We start from the raw sequence: 27,746 nt of genomic DNA on the forward strand, positions 1-27,746 counted from the left end.
TAGAATTATGAAGATGGAGACAGAAAAAGGCTTTTGTCTAACATAAAGACACTGACATATAGCAGAAAGCACAATAGTGATGCAAAAGCATTTATTTGAAACCATGAAGAGTTAGCTTAGATGATTTATTGACAATACATCAGTCAAGCATCAGAATAACTGACTTAAACTTAGGTTTGTTAGATAATAGTTATTCCTATTACAATGCATTCATGAACTCATTGCCATTGGGAGTTTCACTTCAGTTGGTCAACTGAGAATCGTTGGTCACATTTTTAATAGTACAAAGTTTTCTTTCTTCTACAAAATGCAGCCCCGATGCTTTACCCATAATTCATAAACAACTGCAAGCTTAGATTTTTTCTTCCATTGGGGTAAATGAGAACATTTCTCTACATGTAATATAAGAAATAAAAATGCAATAAAAATGTTGAGATAAACATGATAGTGGGGGGAAATTGCTAAAAGCAAGATTCGCAAGGAACTGGGATTTTTCTATAACTGACAAGTGATGTAAGCGTTCATGGAACATTCTGGTGTAACTCGCCAGATGCCGTTTTCTGACAGCATGGTGCAGCCAGTATCTTGGATGGATTTGTCTGGTTGACCTTCTCCCCACTTGGTAAAGATGAGACGTTGATTTTTCATATCCACCTCAAATTTCCCCTCTGCCTTTTTGTTGTTGACACTGATCCAAGCTGCCTTGTAATCGTCGCCAAACACTTGAGTCAATGCATTGTTCTCCTCTTCATTCTGGGGCAAAGCCAACTCTATGTGTTGTTGGGAGCAGAATTCGACAGCCCTGGAGAAAGAGCCTCTCTCCTTGTTGGACACAAAGTATTTCTGACCAACTTTCCGGACAAAGTGATAGTTAATGGCTAGAGAACACAAAAATGTCAGGGAACAAACTGTGACTCAGAAATCATTATCAACAAAGGTAAATAAGCAATTAGGAAACAATAAAAAAAGCTTCATCTACATGGTGCATTTGTCATAGTTATATACAAGAAAGGCAAGTAAAATCAAATTTTAAAAACACAGAGCTTGTAGGAACACGATCACACACCATACCCAAAATCTCTGGAGGCTTCTAAATGAATATGCCAATTCATCAGTCATCTTCAAATGTTTTTAGCTTTGATGTTCTGATCAGCTGTTTTTTTTATTGCTGCTAACTGTTAATCAACTAACTTTTTTAATGTTGATCAAGTTGTAACATCAGGCAAAAACACTGGACTTGTTGTAAATTGCAACAACAAATTATTAACGGATGGTCTTTGATAAAGTTTTAAATAAACATAATTAATAATGCCTTGATGATGATACTTACCCAGTTCTAACTCAGCAAGTCTGCTTTTTAAGGTTTCAACATCTGGGCAACTGGATTCAACTGTAGCTGAAATTAAATTGTGAGCGTACAACAGGAATGAAAGGAGCTGATGAGTTTGTGTGGTCTATTTTTGTTTTAAATTACAGAGCATCAACTAATTCACTGTGCAATCTGTCATCAAACTGATCTTGTGCTGTCTGACACAGATTGAGACTAATATCAGTATGCTACATGGGATCTTCTCATCTTATTGTATCTTCTCTTTACCTTCAGTGCACACTGTTTCTCCAGGGTGCCCAGGAAGCCCATCTATTCCTACTCCCCCTGAAAGCAAAGAAACAGACATTAAGCCTTCTCAAGTCAAATTGCATAAATATGTGTCAAAATCAAACGATGATAAGAAGTCATTTAGTGAACTCATAATATTTTTGACCTATTTCACCAGGACGTCCAGGCAGTCCAGGAATTCCAGTTCGCCCACGTGGTCCAGGCACTCCTTGTGTCCCAGAAACTCCTCGATCTCCTTTCTCACCTTTAAGACCAGGTGGACCTGGAAACTGAGTGTAGGTGATGCGGGCCAACAGGCACAAGATACACAAAAAAAGAAGTGGGCTCATCTTCTCAGTGAAGAACTGAAATGATAATTAAAAATATATGTAATGTACGTTTTTCCCAGATTTACCTTGGTTTGACTGATTCAATGTGTAACAAAAATGAAATCTGATCACTCAAAAGAGAGATTGTATTAAATATTCTGATTGTAGCTCCGGGGGATTTTCTAGGTATATGTTTAGAATGTCAAGCAATACTTCAAACAATATGTAACACTCATGATAACATTAAATTTAGTAGAATAAAGCAATAAGCAGGAAAGTACTTACAATATAAATGAAGAGCAGTCTGTTGGGTGTACTGCCTCACTGCTAATGTCCCAACAAAATAACTGAGATATTAGGTAGAACTAATGTAAGAGGGATCGTTCTCTCCAAAGTAAACAACAGCTACAAAATCCCATTTGGGATAGAAAAGAATGTCAGAATGTAGAAGCCTCCCTCTTGTGCTGAAGCACAACCTACTTTCCAGATTAATATTTTTTCAGCACTCTTTATTTCCCCACCACAAATAAAGCATGGTTTAAGACAAAAAACAGTCTTTCTTCAGGTATTTGTGCAGACAAACTTCAGTGTGAAACAAAGTATGGTGACACAGAGCATAGTTTTCATGCAATAAAAATACCACACTCACAAAATGTATGTTTCTGAAACATATAAATACTTGGCTTGGGTCTGTTTTGAACATTTAAAACTTCAAACATGTTGAACTTAGTGTAGCAAAGACATTGACATAGACATATGGGGCCAAGTTGATGATAAAGATTACTAAATGAGCTTCAGATTTCCAGTTTTGGAAACAATGCAACAGTCGTCAACTTGTTGCAAACAATTAACTTAACTGGTTGTTAAGCCTATAGGCTTGTTGTGTTTTAATTGCTCATTTGTTTCATAATTTCTTTATCAGTGCATGAAAAATGTCTACGATAATATGTTTCTAAAGTGAATTGCATCTCCAAGGTGGTCCCTGAGAATTGTTGCACAGACAGCAAATCCAAATCCATGTATAGTAATTATACACAGGGAGACATTATGAATCCAGATAAACAGTAAAATCTTTACTTGTGTCAAAATTTGTGACAGGCACAAGAGGCAGAAAAAAGCAGCTCTTAATGCATCCATTTAACTGTTAGTAATAATTACTGCTTTAATGTAGTTTTGAAAATATCTTTGGTTAAGTAATTGTTTTTGAGACCCCATTAGAGTCAAAATTTTGTTGCTTCTGGAGTCCAAAGGTCTTCTACTTATAGCCTTTTTATGTGTGACCAGACTATTCTTTGACATTCTTTAAAATTACACTTTTGTCTCATTGCATGTTTGCAACACCTTTTAAATTACTGCTAACTTATGGTCACAGCTGGCTATTCTCTTGGGAAGCAGGGTTGCTTCTGATTCCATTGGAATATGTTAATAATGACTTGAGTACGGAATTATATATTGGTTAAAAGTGGCATATGAGAGAAAACATCATCACTAAAATTTAATTTCACTGGCACAGGCATTCATTCCCACTTGCGCAATTAAATTCTTTGAATGTGTCCAACAGTGCTCCAGCTGATTCATGCTGTCACAGTTAGTTCTGATCTCAAAGCTGAATTCTGCTCGCCAAAATCAATCTGATCTAACTACTTGCTAAACAGACCTGTTGAGTCAGGATAAAAATGGCAAAAGGGTGATTTACACAAGCACTCCTATGTGTGGTCTTGTCACTTGGTGTCCGTGCTCTCTGCGGTAGAGTATCACTTCCTAGGGATGGCCAAATTAAGCTTTCTTAAGCATTGAAGTACTGCAAAACGGTTCATTACTCAAAGCTTTTCAACACAGTTATCTTTGGTGACATCTGGTGGCCAAAAGAGCAGCTTGAATCTACAATTTATAATGAACTGCTTCATTATGATTGACCACTTTACAGCTGAACTGACAGCTTCTGTTTGATCATGTGATAGTTCTGTGATAGTTCTGTCTGATAACGGGATTATATGGTGCTTCGGACATGTATTTTTTTTTTATGTTATGTCTATTTTAATAATAAATGTGTATTTAAATCCTCTGTTTACCTCCGTCCGTTGTCATGATCGCCCTCATTCCCCACCATGTGTTCCACACACTTGCTTATGTCACACATTTCTCAGTTTGGTTTTTGTATTGTTTAGTTTAGTTCAGCTGCCTTTTTTGACTTCCTTTTCACCCAAATGAGTCTCCATTTGGGTCTATCCCTGCCTGCTTCACATGGCTATTCACAAGAGTATTTGGTTCCAAATATGTTAGGGTTTAGAATTTCAACTTCAGACATTGTACCTCACAGAATGTTTGACATTATTATGTGACTAAATGTCAATCTGTGAACAACTATTAACATCATCTCCAAGATCCAACTTTAGGAGACATTTTTTCTATCAGTGTGACAAATTACAACAGGACAAATGGGTGATTATTGATTAGTGTGCTGAAAAGTCTGACTGACTGACAGTCTGACAACTTAATTTCCAGTTAGAAAAATGGAGGCTATAGATTTTATTCTGAGTGGATTATAAATCTCCATTGTAATCAGTATCTCCATCTTTATATATTGATGACTGAATGATTAAGTGTTTGTGTTAAAAACAAAAAATAACGAACTAATGGGATTTCAGTATTTGTAAAACTATAAACATCTGCTAATTAGTTTTTTATGAAAGAGGAAATCAATTGGTGTCTCACAGTTAGCTTTCCTGCAATAACAAAAATAATAATATCTCTGCTATAACTGACAAATGCACTCAAGGAAGCATTTCAGTGTAACTTGCCAGGTGCTATTTTCTGACAGCATGGTGCAGCCTGTATCTCCCCATTTGGCAAAGGTCAGAGGTTGGTTTTTCATGTTAACCTCAAAATTCCCCTCTGTCATGTTATTTCTGACATTGATCTAAGCTGCTGTGCAAACATCCCCCACACCCTTTGGTCAATGCGCTGTTCTCCTCCTCACTCTGGGACACAGCCAGCTCAAGTGTTGATGCATGCAGAGTTCTTATTTCTGGACTACAAGGTGAAGGAAACTCTATCCTTGCAAGAGTATTTCTGACCAATTCTTTGGACAAACTTGTAGCTTGTAGCTGAAGAAAAAAGAAATCAAACAATGAACCAAATTTAAGAACAATTTATTAAGCAAATTTATCATTTCTGCGCATTTGTCATTTTTTTTAGACTCACACACACGAACAGACACTTTTTTGTTTCTCGTGTTGATCCAGGCCTTTTTGTAAATATATCCAAAAACTTGATTTAGTATGATGTTCTCTTCCTCATTCTTGTGCAAAGTCAGCTCTGTGACGTGTTTGTAAAAACTGCTTTATTTAATCTTTTTCAGCCCTAACAGTGGACAAAACATATTGTGCGGAAGAAAAGTCACATGACACCTGAAATTACCCTTTTATGTGTCCAAGGGAGCAGCCACATTCACTTATGTTCACATTCACTTACCATTCTTAAAGCTGGGCCACCCTTTGCAGCTATAACAGCCTCAACTATTCCGAGAAGGCTTTCCACTAAATCTTGGAGTGTGTTTACGGAAATTTCTGACCAAGCACATTTGTGAGGTCAGACACTGATTATAGGACAAGAAGGCCTGGCTTGCAGTCTCTGCTCTAATTCGTCACTGAGGTGTTCTCTCAAGCTGAGGTCTAGTTCTTCCACACCGTACCTGCTCATCCATGTCTTTATGGGTCTTGCTTGCACCAAAATGTCTTGGTATAGCGAAACATTTAGAGTTCCTCTCACTGAAACTAAGGGTCCGAGTACATCTCCTAAAAAACGACCTTGCACTGTAATCCCTCCTCCACCAAATTTACACTTTGCACAATGCAGTCAGACAAATGCCATTGTCTTGGCATCTGCCAAACCCAGACTCTCCCACCCATCAGATGGAGAAGCATGATTTGTCACTCTAGAGAAAATGTCTCCACTGCTCTACAGTCCAGTAGCAGCAAGCTTTACACAACAGCATCCGACACTTTGCATTGTGCTTGGTGATGTAAGGATGCGCTGCTCAGCCATGGAAACCCATTCCATGAAGCTCTCTACATACTGATGTTGAGCTAATCTGAAGGCCACATGAAGTTTGGAGGTTTGTAGCAATTGACTCTGAGTTGCTGTCATTGCAAATACTTCTTCTTTGTTACAATACCATTAACAGTTGACTGTGGAATATTTAGTTAGGTAATATTCTATCACAATACCACACTGGAAGTCACTGAGCTCCTGAGAGCAACCCATTCTTTCATAATTGTTTGTATAAGCAGTCTACAGCCTAGGTGTCTGACTTTATACACTCGTTGCCATGGAAGTGATTGATCCAGTGATTTGGATGGGTGAGGAAATACTTTTAGCAATGTAGTGTATTTATGAATATGCTTAGGCAAAAGTAAATATTTTGTAAAACAAAAGCTGAAAAAGTAGTTTTTCTAATGTAAAGACACCCTGCATTAACAGATGATTTAGATGAACTGATGTAAATTAAACATAAAAGGTATCATGTCTGAATAAGGAACATAAGGATCATTTTGATCTTATTTCATTGCTTTGTCACTTTTGGCATTACATAATCGTTAGTTGCCATCACACACAAGAAGGCTGAAACAGAGTTAGATTAAGCATGCAAAGCTGAAAATACACATATACATATAAATGTGGGATTTGTGTTTGTTTGTTTTGGGAGTTTTTTGCAGTTCTTCTCATGAGACATTTCTATAACTGACAAACGATGTGGACATTGAGAGAACATTCATGTGTCACTTGCCAGGAACCGTTTTCTGACAGCATTGTGCAGCCTGTATCCTCAATGGATTTGTCTGGCTGCCCTTCTCCCCAATTTTTAAAGGTCAGAGGTCGATTTTTCATGTCAGTTTTAAACTCCCCCTCAGCTTTTTTATTGTTCACATTGATCCAGGCTTTGGCTCTGAATTTGCCATGAACTTGAGTCAGTGCGTTGTTCTCCTCCGCGTTCTGTGGCAACGCCAGCTCTAAACCACGTTGGTTGCAAAACACTACAGCCTCTGAGAAACTGCCTCTGTGCTTGTTGGAGACAAAGTATTTTTGATCAACTATTTGGACAAAATCATAGTTTACAGCTGAAAAAAAGCACAGAAAAGTAAAATTAGAAAAAAGACATTTACTTGTAGGCAATCTTAAGGATATATTTTCTGGCAAAATAATTGTTGCCTTTTCTAAAGCTTATCTAAAGATTCTTATTTGGTTAAATTTTATTTTACTAATATACCATGAATTGTCTCAAAAAAGAAATTTGGATTTTGAAGTAAAACCTCTAAATATGAGAATTTTATTAATGTTAATCAATAATATGTTCTTTACAGCTACTGCAGTGCCATTGGAAAATTATTTTGTTACTGTTTATCAATATAGTTTTTACAGTGTTGACTTCAGGTTATTGTTGTTGCAAACTGGTGGTATTTTAATAAAATAAAACTAAAAACCAACTATGTAGTCTTTTCTTTATCAACTTAAAGAATGCTGTTTATTATACTATTATTGATTACAATAGTGATGTGACCTCTTAGCTTCATTCAGTGACAGCAAATCTTTGCATTAATCTGAACAAAATAATACAAATAGGCATTAATTTGAGTCCTGACTACAGCTGCTGGTCATCTGCAAGCTACTTTGCAACCCACTACCACACCAGTCCCTTCTGTGGCTGACAACAACATCTTGACTATTGCTACTTATGTCTGGTTTGCCTTAAATTGTAGGTGTAGGGGTGGTCTTAATACTGTTTTCTCCATTGAAGAGTCCTGTGTATGTAATAGTGAGGCCAAACTCCCCAGAACATAGATATACCATCAAATTTAAAATACAGCAGAAAGAAATAACAGCTGTCTGTTATGCTATAAAATATCAGTTATGTATTTGAAACAAATGAATATGGATAAGATACTTACCAAGTTTAAACTTGGCAATTCGCTTCATTAGCTTTTCAGTGTCGCTTTGAAAAGAGCCAATAGGATCTGGACAAAACACATTAGAGTTAACAAAGTGTGTATTTATTCATTTGCATATTTAGTTATCTGTCTTTTTCCACGTCTCTCAAAACTGTAAAATAATTATGAAAACATAAGGGACATCTCACAATACAATGCATCTGGTGGTTATTATTATTATTATTATTATTATTATAATTATTATAATTATTTGTGATGTTCTAGGTTTGGGATGATTTGTGTTCTGGGATTCTGGGTTGGTGCTCCCTCTGTTGGTCCCTGGTGTTAGTGTTTCCTCTGTCTCATCAGGTTAATCAGGTCCAGCTGTGTCTCCCACCTGTGTGTGTGTGATTTCCCAGTGTCCCTCTGTGTGTTTTTATGTTGTGAAAACTTATGTGCTCATGACTGGTCCGTCTGTGTTCGTCTCCCGGAAAACTGTCTGTGAATCCACTGTGTCCTCTCCCTGCTGTCCCCCTTCGTGTTCAGGATTGCCGTTAAATAGTTACGTTTCTCCCAGTTTAGATTACCCTTAGTTCTGTTTTTGTAATGCCCTCTTTGTTTTTGCCTTTTGCAATAAACCTCCCTCACAACTCAGTAAGTGCCTGCATTTGAGTCCTCTTTGTGGGATGTGTGGGAGCTGCAGCCCTGACAGGTTTACCAGACATACTTTGTATTAGATGGGAGCAGGCACGTGCAGAGGGGGGGCTGGAGGGGTTTGAGCACCCGCTCCTTTCCTGATGGGTGCCCAAAGTGCCCTTTTGTTGAGGCAACTTTTAAAAAATTTTATTTATTTATTTATTTATTTTTTTACGTGTGTGGGCGTGCGGAGTCCTGTCTGTGCCCCTCAACAATATTATATACTATTAATCACGGTTTTGCTAAATAAAAGGATCTGGCTTGCATCAGTCACATGATCACATTTAACCAATGATCGCCCTTGACAGCAGAACGCGCTGGTTATGAGCCGGGAACGAGCTCACAAAGAGCATGCACATTTTTTGCAGTCCGGAGCTGTAGGAGAAACACAAATTAACTCAGAGACACAGACTTACTATATTTCTTCCATACAGACTGATGCAACAAAACCAGTAAGTAGGTGTACAGCGTACAGTGTAGTGTATAGCACCCAGGAGTATTAGCTTATTACGTACACGTTGGTAAGTTGTCTTGTGGCAACTGACGAACTGAAACAAATGAGCGTGCTGTGTTTGCAACAGCACGAAGAACATTACCTGTCCTTTTATTAACTGCACAAGTAGTGCTGGTCATAGCTGCTAGCTCACTGTGTAAGGCTGTCATGGGTCTGTAGCTCTGTCACCGTTTTAGGGAACATATTTAGTTTTAAAGTAAGTTACAGGGCTTTTCCTGCATTTCTGGGGGGATTATATTTCACTAAAAAACGATCTAATATGCATGTCCACATAATTATGCATTATTATAATATTTTAAAAAACACACGCTGTATTTTAAAGAACATACATTAAGAAGCAGATTATATTCGATTTAGATTTTAAATAAGACAAAATATGGATTTTACAGAGGTAAAATTATTGTATCTCTACAGTTTAAAAATGTAATAAGCTTTCCCCTGCACAGAGTGGATAGTAAAAGAAATTGAATCATCATAATGACATTATTTCATATTTATTACTTCCCCCTCCTCATTGCTTTATTATTGTAGCTCTAGTAATAAATAATAATGTAAGGATTCTGGATCAGCACAGTGATGCCCATAGTATACACAATATTCTGAAGAAGGTCTAAAATGTCACTGTGTGTGCGTGCATGTGTGTGTTTTATGTATATGGATTTTTTTAAATTATTACTCATGATATAACATTGTCCAGACATGGCTCGTAAGGACATGAGGAGGAAACAGTAGGAGCTGTGTGAGGCTACTAAAGGCAGTGCTATAACATTTTTCTGTCATCATTTTATTATAGATTAAGTGCAACAGTTGTTAGGTGTGGATAATTAGATTATAGTTTATTGCAATAGCAAGTTGTGCCTTGTTCTCAGATAGACAGCAAGTGGAGAGTGATGGAAGGAAGAAGAGAAGCAAAGAGTGATTCACAGGCAGAGCCTAATTTATTTCTCACAGTTTTTGTTGCCTTATGGTTCCAAGCGCTGTTACCAATCTTTGCATTTTGTTATTATCTCATGACACTTGTTTAATCAGCTACCATCTCTCCTATGGACTTTTTAATGTCTACAGTCTCAGATCAACACAGCCCTGCCCTCCAGCACTATCAGCAGCAGGAGCAGCAGCAACCCCTCAACAGCAACATTGTACCCATCAGGTAAAACATCGGCTACGTTTGCTTTGCCTTGTCGCCACCTCACAACAGTGATATAGTATGATGCGATCCCATATTAGATTCTTGATGAATGTGTGTTGTTGTCATTCAGCCTGGTTCAATGTGCCCTTTTTTAACTTTGAGCACCCGCCCCTTTAAAACATCTCTGCACGGCCCTGGATGGGAGTTTGACTTCCCTAATAAGCTAAACCATAGTGAATTGTGATTCAACTCCCAAAACCATTATCCTTTCAGAAACCTAACCAATTAAGTTTAGAGACTAAACCTAGAGAAAAACTGAGAAAGTAAAATTAAAACTAAAACAAAAGAAAGATCAAATATAAGGAGAAAAAATGGTCTCACAATGGAGTCAAGACAAACACCACCAACCTTCTTTGTTTTTAAGATTTTTGGTTTTCACTAGAAACTTAAAAGAGCATATTTTATGGGAATGTAGTTTTCATATGTTGTATATTTAGGGTTAAACTGCTATTAGTTGTTCCCTTATTCACAAGTTGTCAAGACAGTAGGTAGCCCTGCATGTTTTTGCCTTAGATGCCCTCCCTGACACAACCCCAAAGGGTTTTAAGTTTCACAGGATTGAATTCAGATATGACTTGTTAGGTAAATGTATAAACCACAACACCATAGAGCCACTATTAAAGTGTGTGTCTGTGAAGTTCCCTCTGGGATCAATAAAGTTATTCTTATGATCTAACCTCGTCCACACATTATAATAGTTCCAGGTGGGCCAGGCACTCCAGGTGTTCCGGTTGGTCCATAAGGTCCTGAAATTCCACGTAGTCCTCTAGGCCCTCGAGCCCCTAAAGTGAAGATATAAACACATCAAATAAGATGTGAAGTTCATACCAATGTTTCCAGTTTCTGGTTTTCCAGAGAAATTTTTTTACCCTGTTGTTGTTTATAAATGCCGTCCATATAAGGTGGGGAAAATGATCATGTACACAACACAACAATGTGAAAAAATCCATGTTGGAGTCAAATTGTTAAATGTTGCCAATATTGTACTTAAATTTGTAAGTCTTGGTTCAAACTATGTGATCAAAGACATTCCTTTGTTTCTGACCCCCTCCCCAGCCTGTTGAATGGTCGGGGAGGCTATAGATTTTTATTATAGGCACATCCTATGTGAAGGTTCAGCTTTCTTGTTTAGTAAACTTCCTGCCTTTATGACCCTTTTGTGAGCAGGAGGTCACACAAACGCACCCCCAAACACAAACACACATACTCATGCGCACATGAATACACATATACAAGGATTTTTTTCCCCTTAATAATAAACCCCTTTATTAAGAAATTGCATTTTGTATTTACTTGTTTTATCTTTGTCTAATATTCAAATTTGTTTGATGATCGAGAACATTTAAGTGTGACAAACATACAAAAGAAATATGAAATCAGGAACGCAGCAAACACTTTTTCAAACCAGGGCTTACTTTTTCCCAAATATATTGTAGATATATTGATCCAGAAGGGGGGCCAAATTCAAATCCCAACACATCACCACTTACTGTCACGGTCCTGGCTCGGTGACCCAGTGTTTTGTGTTGTTTATTATTAGAAGTCTTTTCTTTTGTCTTATTTAGAGTCTCTAGTCTTTGGTTTCAATGTTATTTAGAGTTCTTAGTCTTTTGCTTTCTGTCTCTGTATTCAATGTTTGCTCTGTCTCCCCTGTCAGCCGTATCCCCTTGTCAAGTTTGCATCTATGCGTTACATGTGTTCCTGCTTTACTTTGACAGTCTGTGTCCTATGTCAGTGTATTCTGTTTTGCTTCCTCCCTGTTTGGTCTGATTAGTTACAGCTGTGTTCGCCTCCTGTTTGCCATTTCCTCATTACCCTCTGTATATAGTGTGTGTTCTCCTTTGCTCCTTACCAGATCCTCTGTTCATTGTCTTGTGTGAATCCCCCCCCACCCAACACTTCTAGGTTTCAGGTTTTTTGTAATGTTTTTGAGGCTTCCCATATTATTATATTTAGCTTCACCCAGTTTAGGTTTTTGTAGCATTTTTATTTCTTCCATTCATTAGTTGTTTTGCAGTCTTTTGTAGAGCCTCTAATAAAGGCTGGCTTTCAGTTTAAAAGTTCTCATGCATCTGTGTCTGTGTTTGGGTCCACATTATCTTATCTCCACGTGGATTGCCTTCCAAACCGTGACACTTAGGGCACTGTCACGATGCTGCTGTTTGGTAGGCTGGGATTGGACCCAAATGCAAGACTCCAGAGACCAAACTCAAAAAGGCAGTTTTACTACTCTACTTTAGTAGTACAAAATACCAAACTAAAGAAATTAAGAAAATCTGACTACAAGGAAACACGGAACAAGAAAGCACCCAATATGACGGGAGGATTGACGATGATGTGACAAAGAACAGAGGCACATTCAGATAATATACACAGGAGGAAATCAGGGCAGTTCGAACACACCTGGGGCACACATGTCAACAGAATCTAACTGAAAGAAACCTACATACATAACATACACAACACAAGTGACTATAGCAATAAACTAGGAAACCAACACTGACATGGAGACTGAGACACACAAACCTGACATAGACAAGGGAAAATTACATGGAGACATCACTGACAGGGTAAACAAGGCAAACTACAGAGACAGGGCACAGAGGGACCAAAGAGACACAGGGACTCAACTGTGGAGAAAGAAGGTGAATAAACATGGAAGCAAGACCGAAAACATACACGGGTCACTAGGGAAGACACACAGATGCTAGACTAAGAAAACCTGGGCTTGAAAACGAACAAAGAACTAAACACATAAATAATTAAAATAGGAAGCACTGGGAAATACTAGACACAAAAGACTAAACAATGTAGAACTATAAAGAAATCACATAAACCTCAAAACAACATTCAACAGTCCAAAATCAAAAAAACACTGGGTCAAATACCCAGAACCATGTGAGGCACAAATATGTTAGACCATGAAGTAATTTCCAGGAAAATCTGTTTGTTTTTTAATTGAAGTATTTGTTGAAGTACTGCTTACCGCAACTTACTGCATTTGGATTTAAAAAAAACAAAAAACAGATTATTGCTTGAAAATGTATTGTGCAGTTTATTTAGGTTTTTTGGTGGAAAAGAATCACACTGATAATGTAAAATTTTTAAAAACCTATAAAAAGTCGTGTACAATACACTTGGCATTATGGGGTTAAAAATAACCCTGCCTGAGAGTGTATTTGGGGGGATGTTTATCACACTCACCAGGTTCTCCTTTCAAGCCTTTCTGTCCTTGTTTTCCAGGTTCTCCATGTGCCCCGGGTTCTCCAGGTGACCCAGGTGGGCCTTCAGGACCAGGAGGACCAAAAAGCTGACTGTAGCCCACAGGAGCCATGAGGCAGAAGGTTATGACAAAAACAAATGGCTTCATCTTCTTTATGCAACTCTGAAATGTGACATGTTGGAAATTATTTTCTAATGAAAATCGTCTTCAATTTTTATGATAATTTAAATAAATGAAATCATAGAAAAATAACAGTTTGTTTGGTTGCAGGTTTTCAGCTGAATAGAAAAAACTGTACTTTTTAGAGACAAATACTCACAGTTTAAATGACGAATGATATGGATGTGATCCTTCTTTGCAGCTTCCAAACAGAAGTGGCAAAGAAAAAAGTCAAAGTCAGATATATAAGACATCCAGCCCAGCTATAATGAGAAACAGGTGAAGAAAACCAGAGTCTGCCTCTGGTGTCATAATCGAGAGTTCACTTACAACCAATGCCTTTTAAAAGCTTTTCCTTCCACTCACAAAAGACAAACCACTGTGATCAGTCAAACGTGAATAATCAAAAGGCCTGCATTCCTAGATCTGAAATATAGCAGGGTTTAGATGAAAGATAAATAGAATCTGATCAGTAATGTTGGTTCAGTATTGGTGAAAGATTTTCTTATTTACAGTTTATGTTAGTGTTCTGATCATAATTCCAATTGACATTTAGTAAATAGGATCAAGCAGTAATTTCACAGTTAGTAGAAAGGATAGCCAGATGCAGATGATGTAATTTTTCTAAACTGAATTTTTATAAATGTAAATTGCAAAGTTATTCAGTTATGTTAGTGTCAAATAGTATTAAAATGAAAATAAAATAGAAACTCACCATTATACGTAAGTAGTTATCGACTAGTTGTGCTGCTTCATGTACAGCTTTAAAACAATTTCAGAACCCAAAGTCAAAAATATCTGACACTCTTTAGAGAGGAAATAAAAACCAGGTGAGTATTTTGTTGGACACAGAAAAGAGGGGGGTGGGGGGTATGAGGCCCAAAGCCTGCCTCTTTTTAGCTAAAACACTCTGAGAAAGACAAATATGTGTATCATAAAACAAATTGTAGTTCAAACTTTACTATTTTATTATATTAAACCACAAAGAACACAGACTTATCTTTGATGAAACATGTATTTTACATAACTGTATAGGTCCAGGTCATGGTAATCTGAGGAGCTTGGAAAGAAAAACCAGAGGACTGTTTTAAATTTCTTGAAGACATTTTGTCTCTCATCCAAGAAGCTTCATTAAGTCTGAGACCAAATGGTGGAGACTCCCAGGATTTTAAGCGCTAGTGGGAGTTTTCCTTCAAGAAGGTTGTTGAGCCATTATTGATCATGTTACTCATCACGTGTGGCAAGGTTTGAAAAAGAGTGTGGGTGATTATTATCAGAGCTTTCAGGTGAAACCACTGTGAGACCTTGCCTCACCCTATCATGTGACTTACTGAGATCAACTGACACAAGATGTGAGTGGGCATTAAGGCACCTGAGAAGGGATCTCAAAACTGGATTATAGGTGATAGACAGTTGGTGTCTGTGATACAAAGGACCCAGAAGTACACACTGTTAACAGGTTGGTTACATTTTATTTGCCACTTTTTAAATAATTCTGATCAGCTTTCAGCTGGCATGTTCATGGTGCAGCCTTTTTCTCTCCTGTCGCAGCTGGTAACTGAAATAGCAGGACTGATCACACCAACCAGTCCCAGCTGGTCTGCCAGCCTTCTGGCACTGCCCACCGGACACACTGCCCTACCAGTCCTCTGCAGCAGAGCTGCAGACCACACCCCTGCCACATACCTCCAGCACCCAACTAAGGCCAGAGAGCCATCCGGGCGACCCTACCACCCACAAGAGGGAGAGGAAATCAGCCATGACCACCTTGAAATGAAAAGACTGGAGAGCGAGATACCACTGGGTGATTCAGTAGATCCCAGTGGGGATTCAAGATGGCGTCTGTGTGTGTGGCTTGCCATCAGCTGTTACCCGTTTTGATTCTACTAACCCTGCTTATATCTGTTTTTCTCAACAATGTCTCTACTCTTTTGGTGTATGATTTCCAATCGCTATTAACCATCCGAGCCACTGTTGATGGGCAGTATCATATGGCCCCAGGAGGTGAGGATTACTGAGTCCCCCCTGTGGTAGAAACCGTACCACTGTTTCTCCGCCGTTATCCACCTAGCCTTCCCCTCAGGAAGAAATCCTGCAGAAGGCGAGGGAAACGGGGTGGAATACTGGTAAAACTCAGAAACTGCATCGCTACTTACACGGCAGCCTCGGACATCAAGTTGTTCATCTCCTGGAATCGGCACCCGTTCCTGATTCCAGGGAGCATTCCAGAGAAGATATCCAGCATTCCAGGGAAAATATCCAGCTTCCACGGTATCCTTCCCCACGTCTTCGCAGGAGTGAAGTGGATTACCAGAATCTTCGCCCTCTGGATCGATCATTCGAGCCCACGGTGAATACTACATTAGCTAAACTGGCCCTGGTTAACGCCAGGTCGTTGGCTAAAAAGTCATCCTGAAATGACTTTTTCACCACTCGCAATTTGGACTTTCTCCTGATGACTGAAACGTGGCTCACCTTGGGTGACTTAAGCTCGTTTTCTGAACTTTCTGCTACTACCTCAATTCACCCCGAACCACAGGCCGGGGCGGCGGATTAGCCACTGTTTATAAAAACTGTTTCAACTGTCGTCAGTTACCAGCAGACGCCTACAGCAGCTTTAAACTGCAGTTATTTGAAATTTGTTTGTCTACTCTTGTGCCATGGGCGCTAGTGTATCGACCTCCGAAATATAATAAGGACTTCATACAAGACTTTTCTGAATTCTTGACAAGAATTTTACCAAGTTATGACAGTATTTTAATTGTGGGGGATTTTAACATTCACATTTGCTGCCCAAACACTCCACTGGCCAATGACTTTTTTAATCTGATAGATTCTTTTAATCTTGTTCAGTCAGTTAACGGCCCAACATGTGAACGTGGTCATACTTTGGATTTGGTCCTATCTTGTGGCCTGTCACGTCTTGACATTGAAATCTGTGACTTAATTTTTTCTGACCACATACCTTTAGTATTTGAGTTTCCTCTCTTAGGTCAGCCCATCAAATCAGATGTGCCTAAATACAGATTTCATATGATTAACTCAAATACTTCAGATCGCTTCTCTTGTTTGTATAAAAATTTAAATCTTGCATTACTTGCAAATAGGCCCACCCATTTAACTATTGACAACCTACTCTCGCTCAATCACTTCTTCTATCTCCCGGTGGGACACATCGTGCAGCATCCTGTCCTTCCATTGTAGTTTCTGTTCTTGCTCCTCTTCTTTCTTGGGTTTCTGCTGCCTGAGGTGCTCACTAAGCACATGATCATCTCTGGTTGCATTTGCAGCTTTCCTAATGGCTCCTCCATGGTTCCTGTTCGCATGTGGGATTCCAAGGTACTCATAGTGATCCTCAGTGTCTAGTGTTGCTTTTGGGTACTGCATTCGTCTCATTTCTGACTCTCTTTCTTCTATTTGTTACCATTCAACTATACTTTTCCAGTCTGAATGACATTCCAATGTCATTACTGTAGATCCTGGTGTTATGGATCAGTAATTATGTCATCCCTTTAAAGGAGGTGAATAATACTTGCTCCATTCAGTCTTGTTAATGATCTGGCTGCAGGGTTCAGGCCTATGAAGAGCGGCAGTGAGGACAGAGCATCTCATTGGTAAATCCTACAGTTTATGGTCATTTGCGCAGTTGGCTTGACATTTGCCTCTAGTGTTGTTTTCACGTCCCCATTGAATTCATTTGGGTCATGTGGATCTTGTACAGTTCTAACCATTCCAGGATGCATGTATAAGGCATTGTGTCATAGACTTTCTTGTATTCGCTTTCATGTCATGCTGAGGCAGGTCATTTGTTGGTTGTTCCATGGGACTGGTCCTTTCTGGGGACATTTTGACTTTTGGTGAGCCATTCTGGATGCATCTCATCTATTAGCTAGTTCATTTGTGCTGTCAGGTGCTCAAGGAGAGCAGTTGTTTACATTCTCACATTACTTAATGTTTACCTGCACTGTCAAGTTGAGAAATCATTGTTGGGAAATCACGGACCTCCTAAACACATCACTGAGCTCAGCTGTGGTACCTGCATGCCTCAAAACCACAAAAATCATCCCAGTGCCAAAGAAGTCCACTGTGTCCTGCCTCAATGACTACCAGCCGGTGGCACTTAAGCCCATCATCACTAAGTGCTTTGAGAGGCTGGTATTGAGGCACATGAAAACTCAGCTTCCACTGAATCTGGACCAAATACAGTTTGCTTATCGCCAACATAACATAACATCATCCACAGATGATGCCATCTCATCTGCTCTTCACCTTTCTCTCTCCCATCTCGACAAAAAGTTGTTTATTATTAAGTTGTTTATTGACTTCAGCTCAGCATTCAACACAGTCATTCCCCAGGAGCTGGTAAAGAAGTTGGATTCACTAGGAATAAACACCTCCCTCTGCAATTGGATCTTGGACTTCCTAACTGACAGGCCCCAGTCTGTCTTCATAGGAAATAAAATCTCCAAAGTCATCAGACTGAGCACAGGATTGCCGTAGGGGTGTGTGCTTAGCCCACTGCTGTTCACCCTGCTAACACATGACTGTACTGCACAGTACAGCTCAAACCACATCATCAAGTTTGCAGATGACACAACAGTGGTGGGTCTTAGCACCAACAACGATGAGTCTGAATACAGAGAGGAGGTACAACACCTGGTAGACTGGTGTCAGAATAACAACCTGTCTCTAAATGTTCAGAAGACTAAAGAGATGGTTGTTAACTTCAGGAAGAGCTCAACGGCCCACACCCCACTGCACATCAACGGATCTGCTGTTGAGACGGTCAACAGTGTGAAGTGTGATCTCCCAACTCTATGACAGACACATCATTCGACGTGCAAACAGCATAGTGAAGGACACTTTCATCCCCTCACATGCACTGTTCTCCCTCCTTCCATCTGGCAGATGGTTTCGCAGCATTAAAACCATAACGACCAGACACTGCAAGAGCTTCTTCCCCCAAGCAGTCAGAGCCCTCAACTCACTACCACAAAAAGGACTGATGTAAACATACACCTCTACAAACACATTACAATAATCATCAAAAGACTCAAAAACAACAAAAACTACCACAAATCCACTACAAACTGGACCTGGGAACAATATGCTTATTTGCACACTCAGTCACATAGTTCTGATCACACACCTACATTATATTATATTTGCACATTTTGTATTTTGCACGTCTTTGTCATGTCTCGTCAATAATATCCTGACAATAACTTGAAACTGGTATTCAATACCTACTGCACATTCCACTTTGTATTGTCCCTGTCCTGTCTTTGTTTATCTTTGTTTATCGTACAGTTAATATTGTATAGTTACCATTATAGTATTGTATAGAATTATATAGTTAGTAATTAGTAACTTTTTTCCCCTTAATTTTTATCAAAACTTAATAATCCATCCATCCATTCGCTTCCGCTTATCCTTTTCAGGGTCGCGGGGGGCGCTGGAGCCTATCCCAGCTGTCACAGGGCGAGAGGCGGGGTACACCCTGGACAGGTCGCCAGTCTGTCGCAGGGCCAACACACAGGGACAGACAACCATTCGCACTCACATTCACACCTAGTGGCAATTTGGATTATCCAATTAACCTATCCCCACAAGCTGCATGTCTTTGGACAGTGGGAGGAAGCCGGAGTACCCGGAGGGAACCCACGCAAACACGGGGAGAACATGCAAACTCCACACAGAAAGACCCCGGCCTGATGGTGGAATTGAACTCAGGACCTTCTTGCTGTGCGGCAACAGTGCTAACCACCGTGACACCATGCTGCCTAAAATAACTTATATCACTTAGATATGCTTTCTTTTAAGGATGTAATGGTTTGATGGTCCTGGTCCATGGAACCAATGAGATCTGGATCAAACAGACACACACATATATACAGATAGATAGAGAGATACACACACACTCATTAACACATGAGCTAGTGGCATAGACCTGACATGCATAAGGTTTTGCAGTTTTAGGAAGGTCACCTAACAATCCTAAATACAATTAACAAAGAACACACAACTCCTTCAAAATAAAACAGGAAACATGAGACAGACATGATAATACAGACTTGATAACATAAGACATGCAGCATGAAACACAAAGGGTGAGGGAAACTTAAATACAGGGAAAGAAAACACAAGGAGTCTAATAACCAAATGAACTTCGCTAATCTAATGAACTTAAACATAAACAACATCCAAAACTAAAACTTAAAACACTGGGTCAACAGACCCAGGAACATGACAGAGTTATTTGAAAGTAAAATGTTACTTACCTTAAAATTTCTTTAACATCTGCCTGCAAATCCATCATCCACATTTAAACATTTTACATGTCTGAGTATTTCTCTCATGATAAAACTGTGGTTATAAAGCATTTATCTAGTGAAACATATGTATGATTTTAATCTTAGTAAGTGCAATGTACAAATTGATACAATCATGCTCAGGTAATGAAGGTGAAATGATTTCATCAAAATGATAATGTACTGCTGCTGCATTCCAGGTTACAAGCTGCTTATTCATTTGGAAGCTGAAAAAATCAATACATTTAAATCTGAAAACAAGCCACAGACTGGCCTCAGACTTTGAGCTGCTAATTCTCATTCCAGCCATGTCACACTCACTAACAAATTTGTTGTTTGATCAAGTCATGCAAATAAAGCAGAGTTGAGATCCTGGGGCCACCGAACCAGAACACCCTCCACGACTTCTCACTCTGCTGGATGAATATAAATATGGCTACTGTATGGTGAATGATTACTAAATACTGCAGGTCTCGAAAGAACTTTTCATTTTACCTAAAAATGTAATAAAAGATTTGAAAGAATGTTTTGACCTGTTTTATAGGAATAGGAAAATTGCGCCAGATAGATGTGTGATTACATATTTGTACTCCATTTGATTTCCCCACACCAGAATCCAAAGAGTTATACTTTACTTCATGTCATCAAAGGTATTTCTATAACTGACAAACAATGTAAGCATTCATAGAGCATTCACTTGTCACTCTCCAAACACCATCTTCTGACAGCGTGGTGCAGCCTGGATCCTGGATGGATTTGTCTGGCTGCCCTTCTGCCCAGCTGGTAAAGGTCAGAGGTCGGTTTTTCATATCAGCTCCAAAGTTTCCCTCTGCTCTTCTATTGCTGACATTAATCCAGACTGTTTTAGGACTGTTTTCAAACACTTCAGTGAGTAAGCTATTCTCTTTATCACTCTGGGGCAAAGCCAGCTCTAATCCTCTCCGGGAGCAGAACTCAACAGCTTGGAAGAAAGAGCCTCTTTCCTTGTTGGACACAAAATATTTTCCATCAACTCCTCGGGCAAAATCGTAGTTTATAACTGAAAAAGAAAGCAGCATAGAAAGAGAAATTGGAATGAATTACTTTTATTTTAAAGAAACCAGCAGAAAAAAGGTTTCGTCTAGTCATTACACACCATGTATCCTCCCATTTAGCTTTATTGCTCAAAATTCAAATTATTATGTTAAATAATAATCTGAAAGATAATTGAAATTTTAAAAGCAAACAAGGAAACCCCCCAGAGTTATTAATGATGGAGTTACTGTAAAACCTATGTCCTGTTGCTGCTGATGACACTTACCCAGCTCTAACTTGGTTATTGTTTCCTTTAGGGCTCTAATGGTTTGAAGGTCCTGGTCTATGTAACCAAAGAGCTCTAGATCAAACAGATAAAATTATCAGTGTTGTAGTCATTTGGGACCAACATTTCTTTGTGTATGTTTAAAATTGCAAACTGTTATTAAATAAGAGCTAGTTTTTCTCTTTTGAGCTTCAAATCTCTAATCATGCACGGCGTCAACACGTTAGCGCGGTTAGCTCATTAGCGCAGTTAGCTCGTTAACGCGTTAGTGCCATCAGCCCCTCACACGGGGCAATCTGCGTTAACTCACTAACAGAGATTTGTCAAGTTAATGCGGTTATGGCGTGAACGCCATTTTACGAGATTAACGCTGACAGCACTAGTAATCAATTAAAATTATAGCTAAGATGCACTTTTTCTCAAATACCACATTTCTGTGTCTTTCACATTCCAAAACACATTACACTAAATATCGTCCTAAACCAAGGATCAGGTACCCCAGCATAAACAGAGTAATATAGTGTATGCAGTGAAGTGCCAAGAGGACTGCTGTGAGTAGTGACACTATATAAAACAAAAATTTGATATTAATAAACCCTACTGATTAAAATGGTAAAAGTAATTTGTATAAATTACATTTAAAATTCTGCATCAAATTTAACAGAGGTTGTTTTTACTTTTGCTCCTGCCAGTCCATTCAATCGTCAGAGTCAGTTACTATCACTGCCATTGATATGCCTAGTGCAAGTCCTACTACACTCATGCTTGCCTCAATAGATTTTTATTTGGCATAGTCCTTGATTTCAGTACTTGTGTTGGTTTTCCCTCAAGTCCAACACCCAGAGACTCTATACTCAAGTGGAAGCAAGGAAATCAAGGACTAGTGAGAACCACTGTCCAGGAGAAGACAAAGATCCATGAGTACATCAAAAACATGGCCACAACCAATTATGTGCTTAGTGAATATCTCAGGCAGAAGAGGAGCAAGAAGAGGAAACATCATGGGAGTACAGCCCCCTGCACGGCATTTACAACAAATAGATACAACGAGTGGTTGGACTGAAAGAAAGAAAGTTACAATGGTTAAGGATACTGAATGCTTCTATGGGAATGTTTCATAGCAAAGAAAGTGGTTGGTGCTGCCCTTGTGTGCAAAAATGAAAAATAAAACTTAATAACTAATGAAACTAATAAAAAATTATTTTCACCTGTTCTGCAGTCAGAATCTTTTCCAGATTTTCCAGGAAATCCAGGTGGTCCACGAGGTCCATGTAATCCAGGATATCCATGTGGTCCATCAACTCCAGTATCTCCTTTAAAGCAGGTATGGAAGTATCAGGTGTAGCCCCATATGTTCAGATATTCACTCATAGCCCAAAGAGGAAAAATTCTCTCACAACGTTAGGAAACTGGTTATACGGAGCTAAAAAGCAGTTAAATACCTTATTATTAATTAATCACTACTCAAATGGGAATTTTAGCTTTACGTCAGCACCAAAAAAAGACCATATTTAATACACTTAACCATATATCTAAGTATAAAGTGTATATAGAAGTATAAATATATTGAGCCTCCACTCTCTGATGTCATAAAATGCTCATTCAGTGTCACTGCCATTCATACTTTGTAGCATAAGCCTCTGTTGATACATCATGAAAACTTATTTGGCTATACAAAAGAATTGTAACAAGCTTTAGATAAAATATAAATAGTATCTGGTCAGTAGTCTTGTGGTTTGTAGGATTATTGCTCACCTTTTTGACCTACTGGTCCTGCTACTCCAGGTGGACCAGCTGGTCCAGGAAGTCCGCTGTCTCCTTTGGGACCACGAGGACCTGGATTCTGACTGTACCCAATTGGAGCCACCAGGAAAAGGATACAAAATTGGAGCCATGCCATCATTGTTTAAATGCAGAGCTTAAAGATAAACAAGAAGGTGTTAAAGGTTTTCAAAGTTATTCAGAGATGTTAATTTGTTAAATGGTATTAACATTAAAATATAATAAAAACTCACCAGTATACAAGCAGTTATCCACTAGCTGGGCTGCTTTGTGTGCTGCTTTCAAACAATTACAGCTCAGAACTCAAAGTCAAAAATATATGAGCCACTCGTTGAAGAGGAAATAAAAACCAGGTGAGTATTTTATTGGAAACAAGGCAGAAAAGAGAAAAAAAACTATGAGGCCCAAAGCCTCCCTCTTTGTAACAAAAAAGGTCTGAGAAAGACTAAAGTGTGTATAGACAAACATCCATTCAAGCAACATCATTTGATAACACTTTATAATAATTACACACTATAAACTAAGTGTTAGTAAGTGCTTTATTTATTACTTATAAAGTATTGCTCCTCCTTATTATGTAATTTATAAAGTTATATTCAGCTCCAAAGTGTCTTGTAATTTGTTTATTTAAGCTGACTTTACATGTGTGAAAGAACAACATCACTCTTATTATTTTGACTAATTCAGGAGCATTTTGGACCTGAACCTGAGTGGGTGCTGAGTTATCTTACTAAAGCTCAGTAACAGACTACAGACCTGAGGAAAGTTGAACTTTAGGAATACACTAAAGTAATTAAAAACATCCCAGAGACATTTTCCTGCTTATTGGCTTAATATAATGGGCATTTTGTTTATAGTGTTTACAACTGTTCGTGAGGGTCTGTGAAACATTTACTTTTGTGATAATCTCATTCATATTTTATTTTAAATGAAGAAGCTTCAGTATTTTAAAGGTAAGATATCCTGTAGCTCCAACTTCTCTTTCTCTCTTAAACCCCTCTTACCATCTTAGACGCTGTTCCAACTTACGTTGCAATCTTCTGCAAATCTCTGGGGGTTGACAGTTACACCTGGCAATAAATATTGGTATGTTTTGTATCTCTTTTTGATTTTTCTGTTGTGAAGATAACCAAGACTTTGTGAGCTTAATTGATTTTCATTAATAAATGCTTTATAAGGTAAACATAATAATCAATTTAGATGAAGTCACACAAAAAGGTTAAATGACTATCAGTAATTGCCTGAATTAACTATGAATTTAAAAAAAAGTACATGAAATAATAATCAAATAAGTTTTTATAAAATTCTCTATTAATAAATTCACAAAAAATGAGCTCATACCTTAATCTTAATAGTGCATGTAAACTTAATAGTATACATGTAAATACTTTGATCACAGTTATATATTATATATGCATGATACATGAACCTATTAATCAAGAATAAACATTTATATCAGTTTTTTATAAAGGAGGAGTAATGCTTTATAATGTTTTATGAATGATGACTGAAACACTTACTAATACCTTACTAATGCTTAATGGTGAGTCTTTATTATATAAGTTATATATTTTAATAATGTATATACTCTTATGGTTTTCTGCACTGATGGCTTTGATAGGATTGAATCACTAAGATTGTGCACTTTCAGATGTCAGATGATCAAAATGTTTTTTTTTTTCAATTAAGCTATTAAACTGTTGCTACTGCCTCAGATTCTATTCAGTTACAATTCATTTGTTGTTTTTTATCAATTCATTGTGCATGTTTTCAGATGTGATCAAATTTTAAAGCGAAACAATGAATAGACATTACTTTTTTGAAACCAGGTCATTTATATTTCTTTGAAATGTATCATGTTCGGATGGTGAGCAGTGGAGCCATAAAGTTGTGCACCGTCCAGACCTCTAGCCACGTTCCTGTCTCTGGCCTGGAAAGATAGAAACATACAAGTATCCACTTTTTTTCTTTTTCTTTTAGCATGTCCTGTTTGGTTCAAAAAGAAAGCAATACAATAAACGCAACACCATTGCAATAACCTATAACGTGTAATGATAATGGATTGGATTTATATAGCGCTTTTCAAGGCACCCAAAGCGCTTTACAATGCCACTATTCATTCACTCTCACATTCACTGACTGACAGAAACGAGGCTGCCATATCGCGCCATCGGCCCCTCGGGCCAACACCAGTTGGAATGTTGTTGCGCAGCACACAAGACCAACAGCACACAATGTGTTTTGAGGAAGCAGCCAAGAAAGATATAGCTTGTGTCTGTGAGCACCCATGTGTACACCTGTGTGGATGAGCGCGCTTGTATTCAAAAGGTTTCACCATCGAGGATGTGGGGGTCCATAGCCCCGTCTCCCAGGGCATGAAGCAGGCATAGAGGAGACCCAAGCCCCAGACATCCAGAGGTCCGCAAAGCGCGAGAGCCCAAGGAGGACCATGAGAGGGGCAGCTTCCTGTCGGAGAGCAGCAGGTGTCAGCACGGCCCCTCCCGAGAACCCTCAATGTCTACATGCATTTAAAATTGAGAGGTGGGTGCCAGCGCCAGAGGTGAGGTTGAATACACAGACCGTCCTCTGGACGCCGTATAGCATGTCCATGGAAACTCAAAACATCAGATGTCAAGCAAAATCCTCTCATAGTCCCCTGAAAATAAGATTCTTGTCTGTTTTCTTTAAATTGCGTAGCTTATATGTACGGTCTCAGTAAAGCTACTTTTGTGCACTGTCCATAACACTCTCTTACACTCAGCCACTTTAATGTCATCTGACAATTTCTGTGTTCCTTTCACTGCAGTTAGTTACACATATTTTCTGGAAATATTAACAAACAACACACTTAAATTGTTGTTTTAAGAACAACAATGCTTCAGATTTATAAAGCCCTTAAGAGAATGATAGTCAGTGAGGTGAGGGACTTGCATGGGTGGCCATTCAAAGACTGGACTCAAAATGAGCTTCTAGGTAAAGAACTCCTTTCAGGGAACCTCACCTACGTTTCTTTTTTGCTATTAGAAGCAGTTTAAAATACAGAAAAAAGAAAACAAACAGGTGTAATTGTGAAACTAAAAAAGTTGTTAAACAAAACTGCAGATCTTGTGATTTCCCTGAGCTTTACAAACTAAAAATTCTGTTAAAATTTCAAACAATGAGCAACATAATTTCCATCCAGGGAATTATTTGATCAGTTTATCAGTGTAGCTTTAAAAATGGCAACATATTACCCACAAAATGCTCATTGCAGCAGCGATACAAAGAGCAGAGACTGAGGTTAGAGCTTATCGCTCTAACAAAAACAAATATCACGAGCTAAAGGAAAAGTGGAAATTTATAGATTTTTAGTCACACTGAAGTGTTTTACTTTGACTTTTTTTTGTAAAATAGTCTTTTAGCTTCTAGTTAGCTTCTGATAGTTTACCAAAATATGATGTATGGAGAAAACACTTACAGTTCTGCTTTTAAAATGACTCATAAGCAACAACAAAAAAAGAAGGTTAGTTCAAAGACTGCTTAAAAGACTTGCACAAGATTATTTGCCGTTAGCAGGTTGTTAATGCTATCCATCAAGTCTAACAGTCTGCAGTCTATGAACTAACCTCGGCTAACGCCAGCTAGCAATATTAGCTTGGTGGCAAGTAGCCTTCAGTAATAGTAACAAACACAGCAATAGTACATCGAAGATACTGAAGTGGCATATAACCCAGGTAGCTGCCACAACTAAAACAAGGTAGATGCAGTAGGCTAACATTAGTTTTTTAAAAATAACTAACTTCCAGATGTTTCTTTAGGTTAGAGGTGGAATCTTTTGACACTGAGAGCAGCTTAGTTGCTGGCAAACAGAGTTTGCATTGCATGGTCAGATTTTGCCCATCCCTTTATTCTTTAAATGTGAAGTGCTGTCGGAATTTCCACGTAAGAAATGCATTCCTGCCCATGCACTGCTGGCTCTGTTGTGCTGGCTCTGGGTCCATTGTGTAACTGACGCTACCAAAATTAACAGGACGCTTACATTAGACCCTCTTATTATGTGTTTTGTTTGGGTTTCCAGCAATACGTTAAATTACCAAAATTAGAGAGAGGGGATAGCCTAACATATGAAACAGGAAATGACCACCATGTAATCAATTTATTTCAACAAAGTAACTGTATTCTAATTATCACCTTTTTAAACTTTTTAAACACTGGACACTATGAGACAAGGTGGAAGCAATACTGAATACAATGAACACAGGACAAGGGACTGTCAAAATAAAACAGGAAAGACACAAATATGGAGATGCAAGCTGAACATTGAGTCTGGGGAAGAAACTGTCATTCTGACTGGGGAGACAGAGAGGGAACATAGAACACGGACACAAGAGTAACTAGATGTGGAACACCGGGAAACCATAGTGACAGAAAACTAAAGACTAGAAACTATAAATATAACGTAAGCAGAAAACAGCTAAGAACCAGAACCATGAATGACACTAAATCAAAGAATATTAATCACACCAGAAAACACATAAACACTGAGTCACAGACCCAGTGTCATGACACAATCTGGGCCCAGGATTCTTAATGTCAAGAGTTTCTATTACATTAGAGCTACAATAGCATCCAAATTCTTATAACAAGCAACATCTGGACACACCTTGAACTTGGGTCTATGGGGTAGTGAAGCTATTAAACTTAACTTGGAGCGCCACCTAGTTTCCTAACAGGCGAAGC

At 38.5% G+C, this 27,746-nt stretch overlaps 3 protein-coding genes across 4 annotated transcripts; all 3 read right to left on the reverse strand.

Moving 5' to 3' along the window:
- Window positions 1–100: 100 nt before the first annotated feature.
- On the reverse strand, window positions 101–2,344 carry LOC118455952 (mannose-binding protein C-like). Of its 2 annotated transcripts, XM_087844389.1 has the most exons (5): window positions 2,212–2,344; window positions 1,764–1,962; window positions 1,598–1,654; window positions 1,331–1,396; window positions 101–878 (listed from the first exon to the last, which is right to left on the reverse strand). In XM_087844389.1, the coding sequence occupies exons 2-5, from the start codon at window positions 1,945–1,947 to the stop codon at window positions 496–498; spliced, it is 690 nt and encodes a 229-aa protein (XP_087700515.1). In that variant the 5' UTR covers window positions 1,948–1,962; window positions 2,212–2,344; the 3' UTR covers window positions 101–495. The 2 variants fall into 2 exon arrangements, with proteins under 2 accessions (XP_087700515.1, XP_087700516.1); XM_087844390.1 differs by lacking the exon at window positions 2,212–2,344 and having other exon boundaries at window positions 1,764–2,128.
- Window positions 2,345–6,663: 4,319 nt separating this feature from the next.
- LOC102778075 (mannose-binding protein C-like) lies at window positions 6,664–13,631 on the reverse strand. Its single transcript, XM_006782458.2, has 4 exons — window positions 13,457–13,631; window positions 10,930–11,034; window positions 7,875–7,940; window positions 6,664–7,046 (listed from the first exon to the last, which is right to left on the reverse strand). The coding sequence occupies exons 1-4, from the start codon at window positions 13,620–13,622 to the stop codon at window positions 6,664–6,666; spliced, it is 720 nt and encodes a 239-aa protein (XP_006782521.2). The 5' UTR covers window positions 13,623–13,631.
- Window positions 13,632–20,553: 6,922 nt separating this feature from the next.
- Window positions 20,554–23,148, reverse strand: LOC102777785 (phospholipase A2 inhibitor subunit B-like). The gene is made up of 4 exons (XM_087844391.1): window positions 23,001–23,148; window positions 22,454–22,558; window positions 21,246–21,320; window positions 20,554–20,984 (listed from the first exon to the last, which is right to left on the reverse strand). The coding sequence occupies exons 1-4, from the start codon at window positions 23,146–23,148 to the stop codon at window positions 20,602–20,604; spliced, it is 711 nt and encodes a 236-aa protein (XP_087700517.1). The 3' UTR covers window positions 20,554–20,601.
- Window positions 23,149–27,746: the final 4,598 nt, after the last annotated feature.

The sequence above is a fragment of the Neolamprologus brichardi genome, chromosome 7, assembly GCF_056152115.1.
Source record: "Neolamprologus brichardi isolate AB-2024 chromosome 7, ASM5615211v1, whole genome shotgun sequence".
NCBI classification, from domain to species: Eukaryota; Metazoa; Chordata; class Actinopteri; order Cichliformes; family Cichlidae; genus Neolamprologus; species Neolamprologus brichardi.

What these genes read in the sequence shown, in the direction of transcription:
- LOC118455952 (XM_087844389.1), bottom strand. Translation starts at nt 1,947, where the DNA reads ATGAGCCCACTTCTTTTTTTGTGTATCTTGTGCCTGTTGGCCCGCATC. An exon ending in TGGACGTCCTGGTGAAATAG is followed by an intron (nt 1,655 to 1,763) that starts GTCAAAAATATT and finishes CTTTGCTTTCAG; the next exon opens with GGGGAGTAGGAATAGATGGG. An exon ending in AGAAACAGTGTGCACTGAAG is followed by an intron (nt 1,397 to 1,597) that starts GTAAAGAGAAGA and finishes ATTTAATTTCAG; the next exon opens with CTACAGTTGAATCCAGTTGC.
- LOC102778075 (XM_006782458.2), bottom strand. Translation starts at nt 13,622, where the DNA reads ATGAAGCCATTTGTTTTTGTCATAACCTTCTGCCTCATGGCTCCTGTG. An exon ending in AGGCTTGAAAGGAGAACCTG is followed by an intron (nt 11,035 to 13,456) that starts GTGAGTGTGATA and finishes TCTTCACTTTAG; the next exon opens with GGGCTCGAGGGCCTAGAGGA. An exon ending in AATTGCCAAGTTTAAACTTG is followed by an intron (nt 7,047 to 7,874) that starts GTAAGTATCTTA and finishes GCTTTTTTTCAG; the next exon opens with CTGTAAACTATGATTTTGTC.
- LOC102777785 (XM_087844391.1), bottom strand. Translation starts at nt 23,148, where the DNA reads ATGATGGCATGGCTCCAATTTTGTATCCTTTTCCTGGTGGCTCCAATT. An exon ending in AGGACCAGTAGGTCAAAAAG is followed by an intron (nt 22,559 to 23,000) that starts GTGAGCAATAAT and finishes CCTGCTTTAAAG; the next exon opens with GAGATACTGGAGTTGATGGA. An exon ending in AGATTCTGACTGCAGAACAG is followed by an intron (nt 21,321 to 22,453) that starts GTGAAAATAATT and finishes TGTTTGATCTAG; the next exon opens with AGCTCTTTGGTTACATAGAC.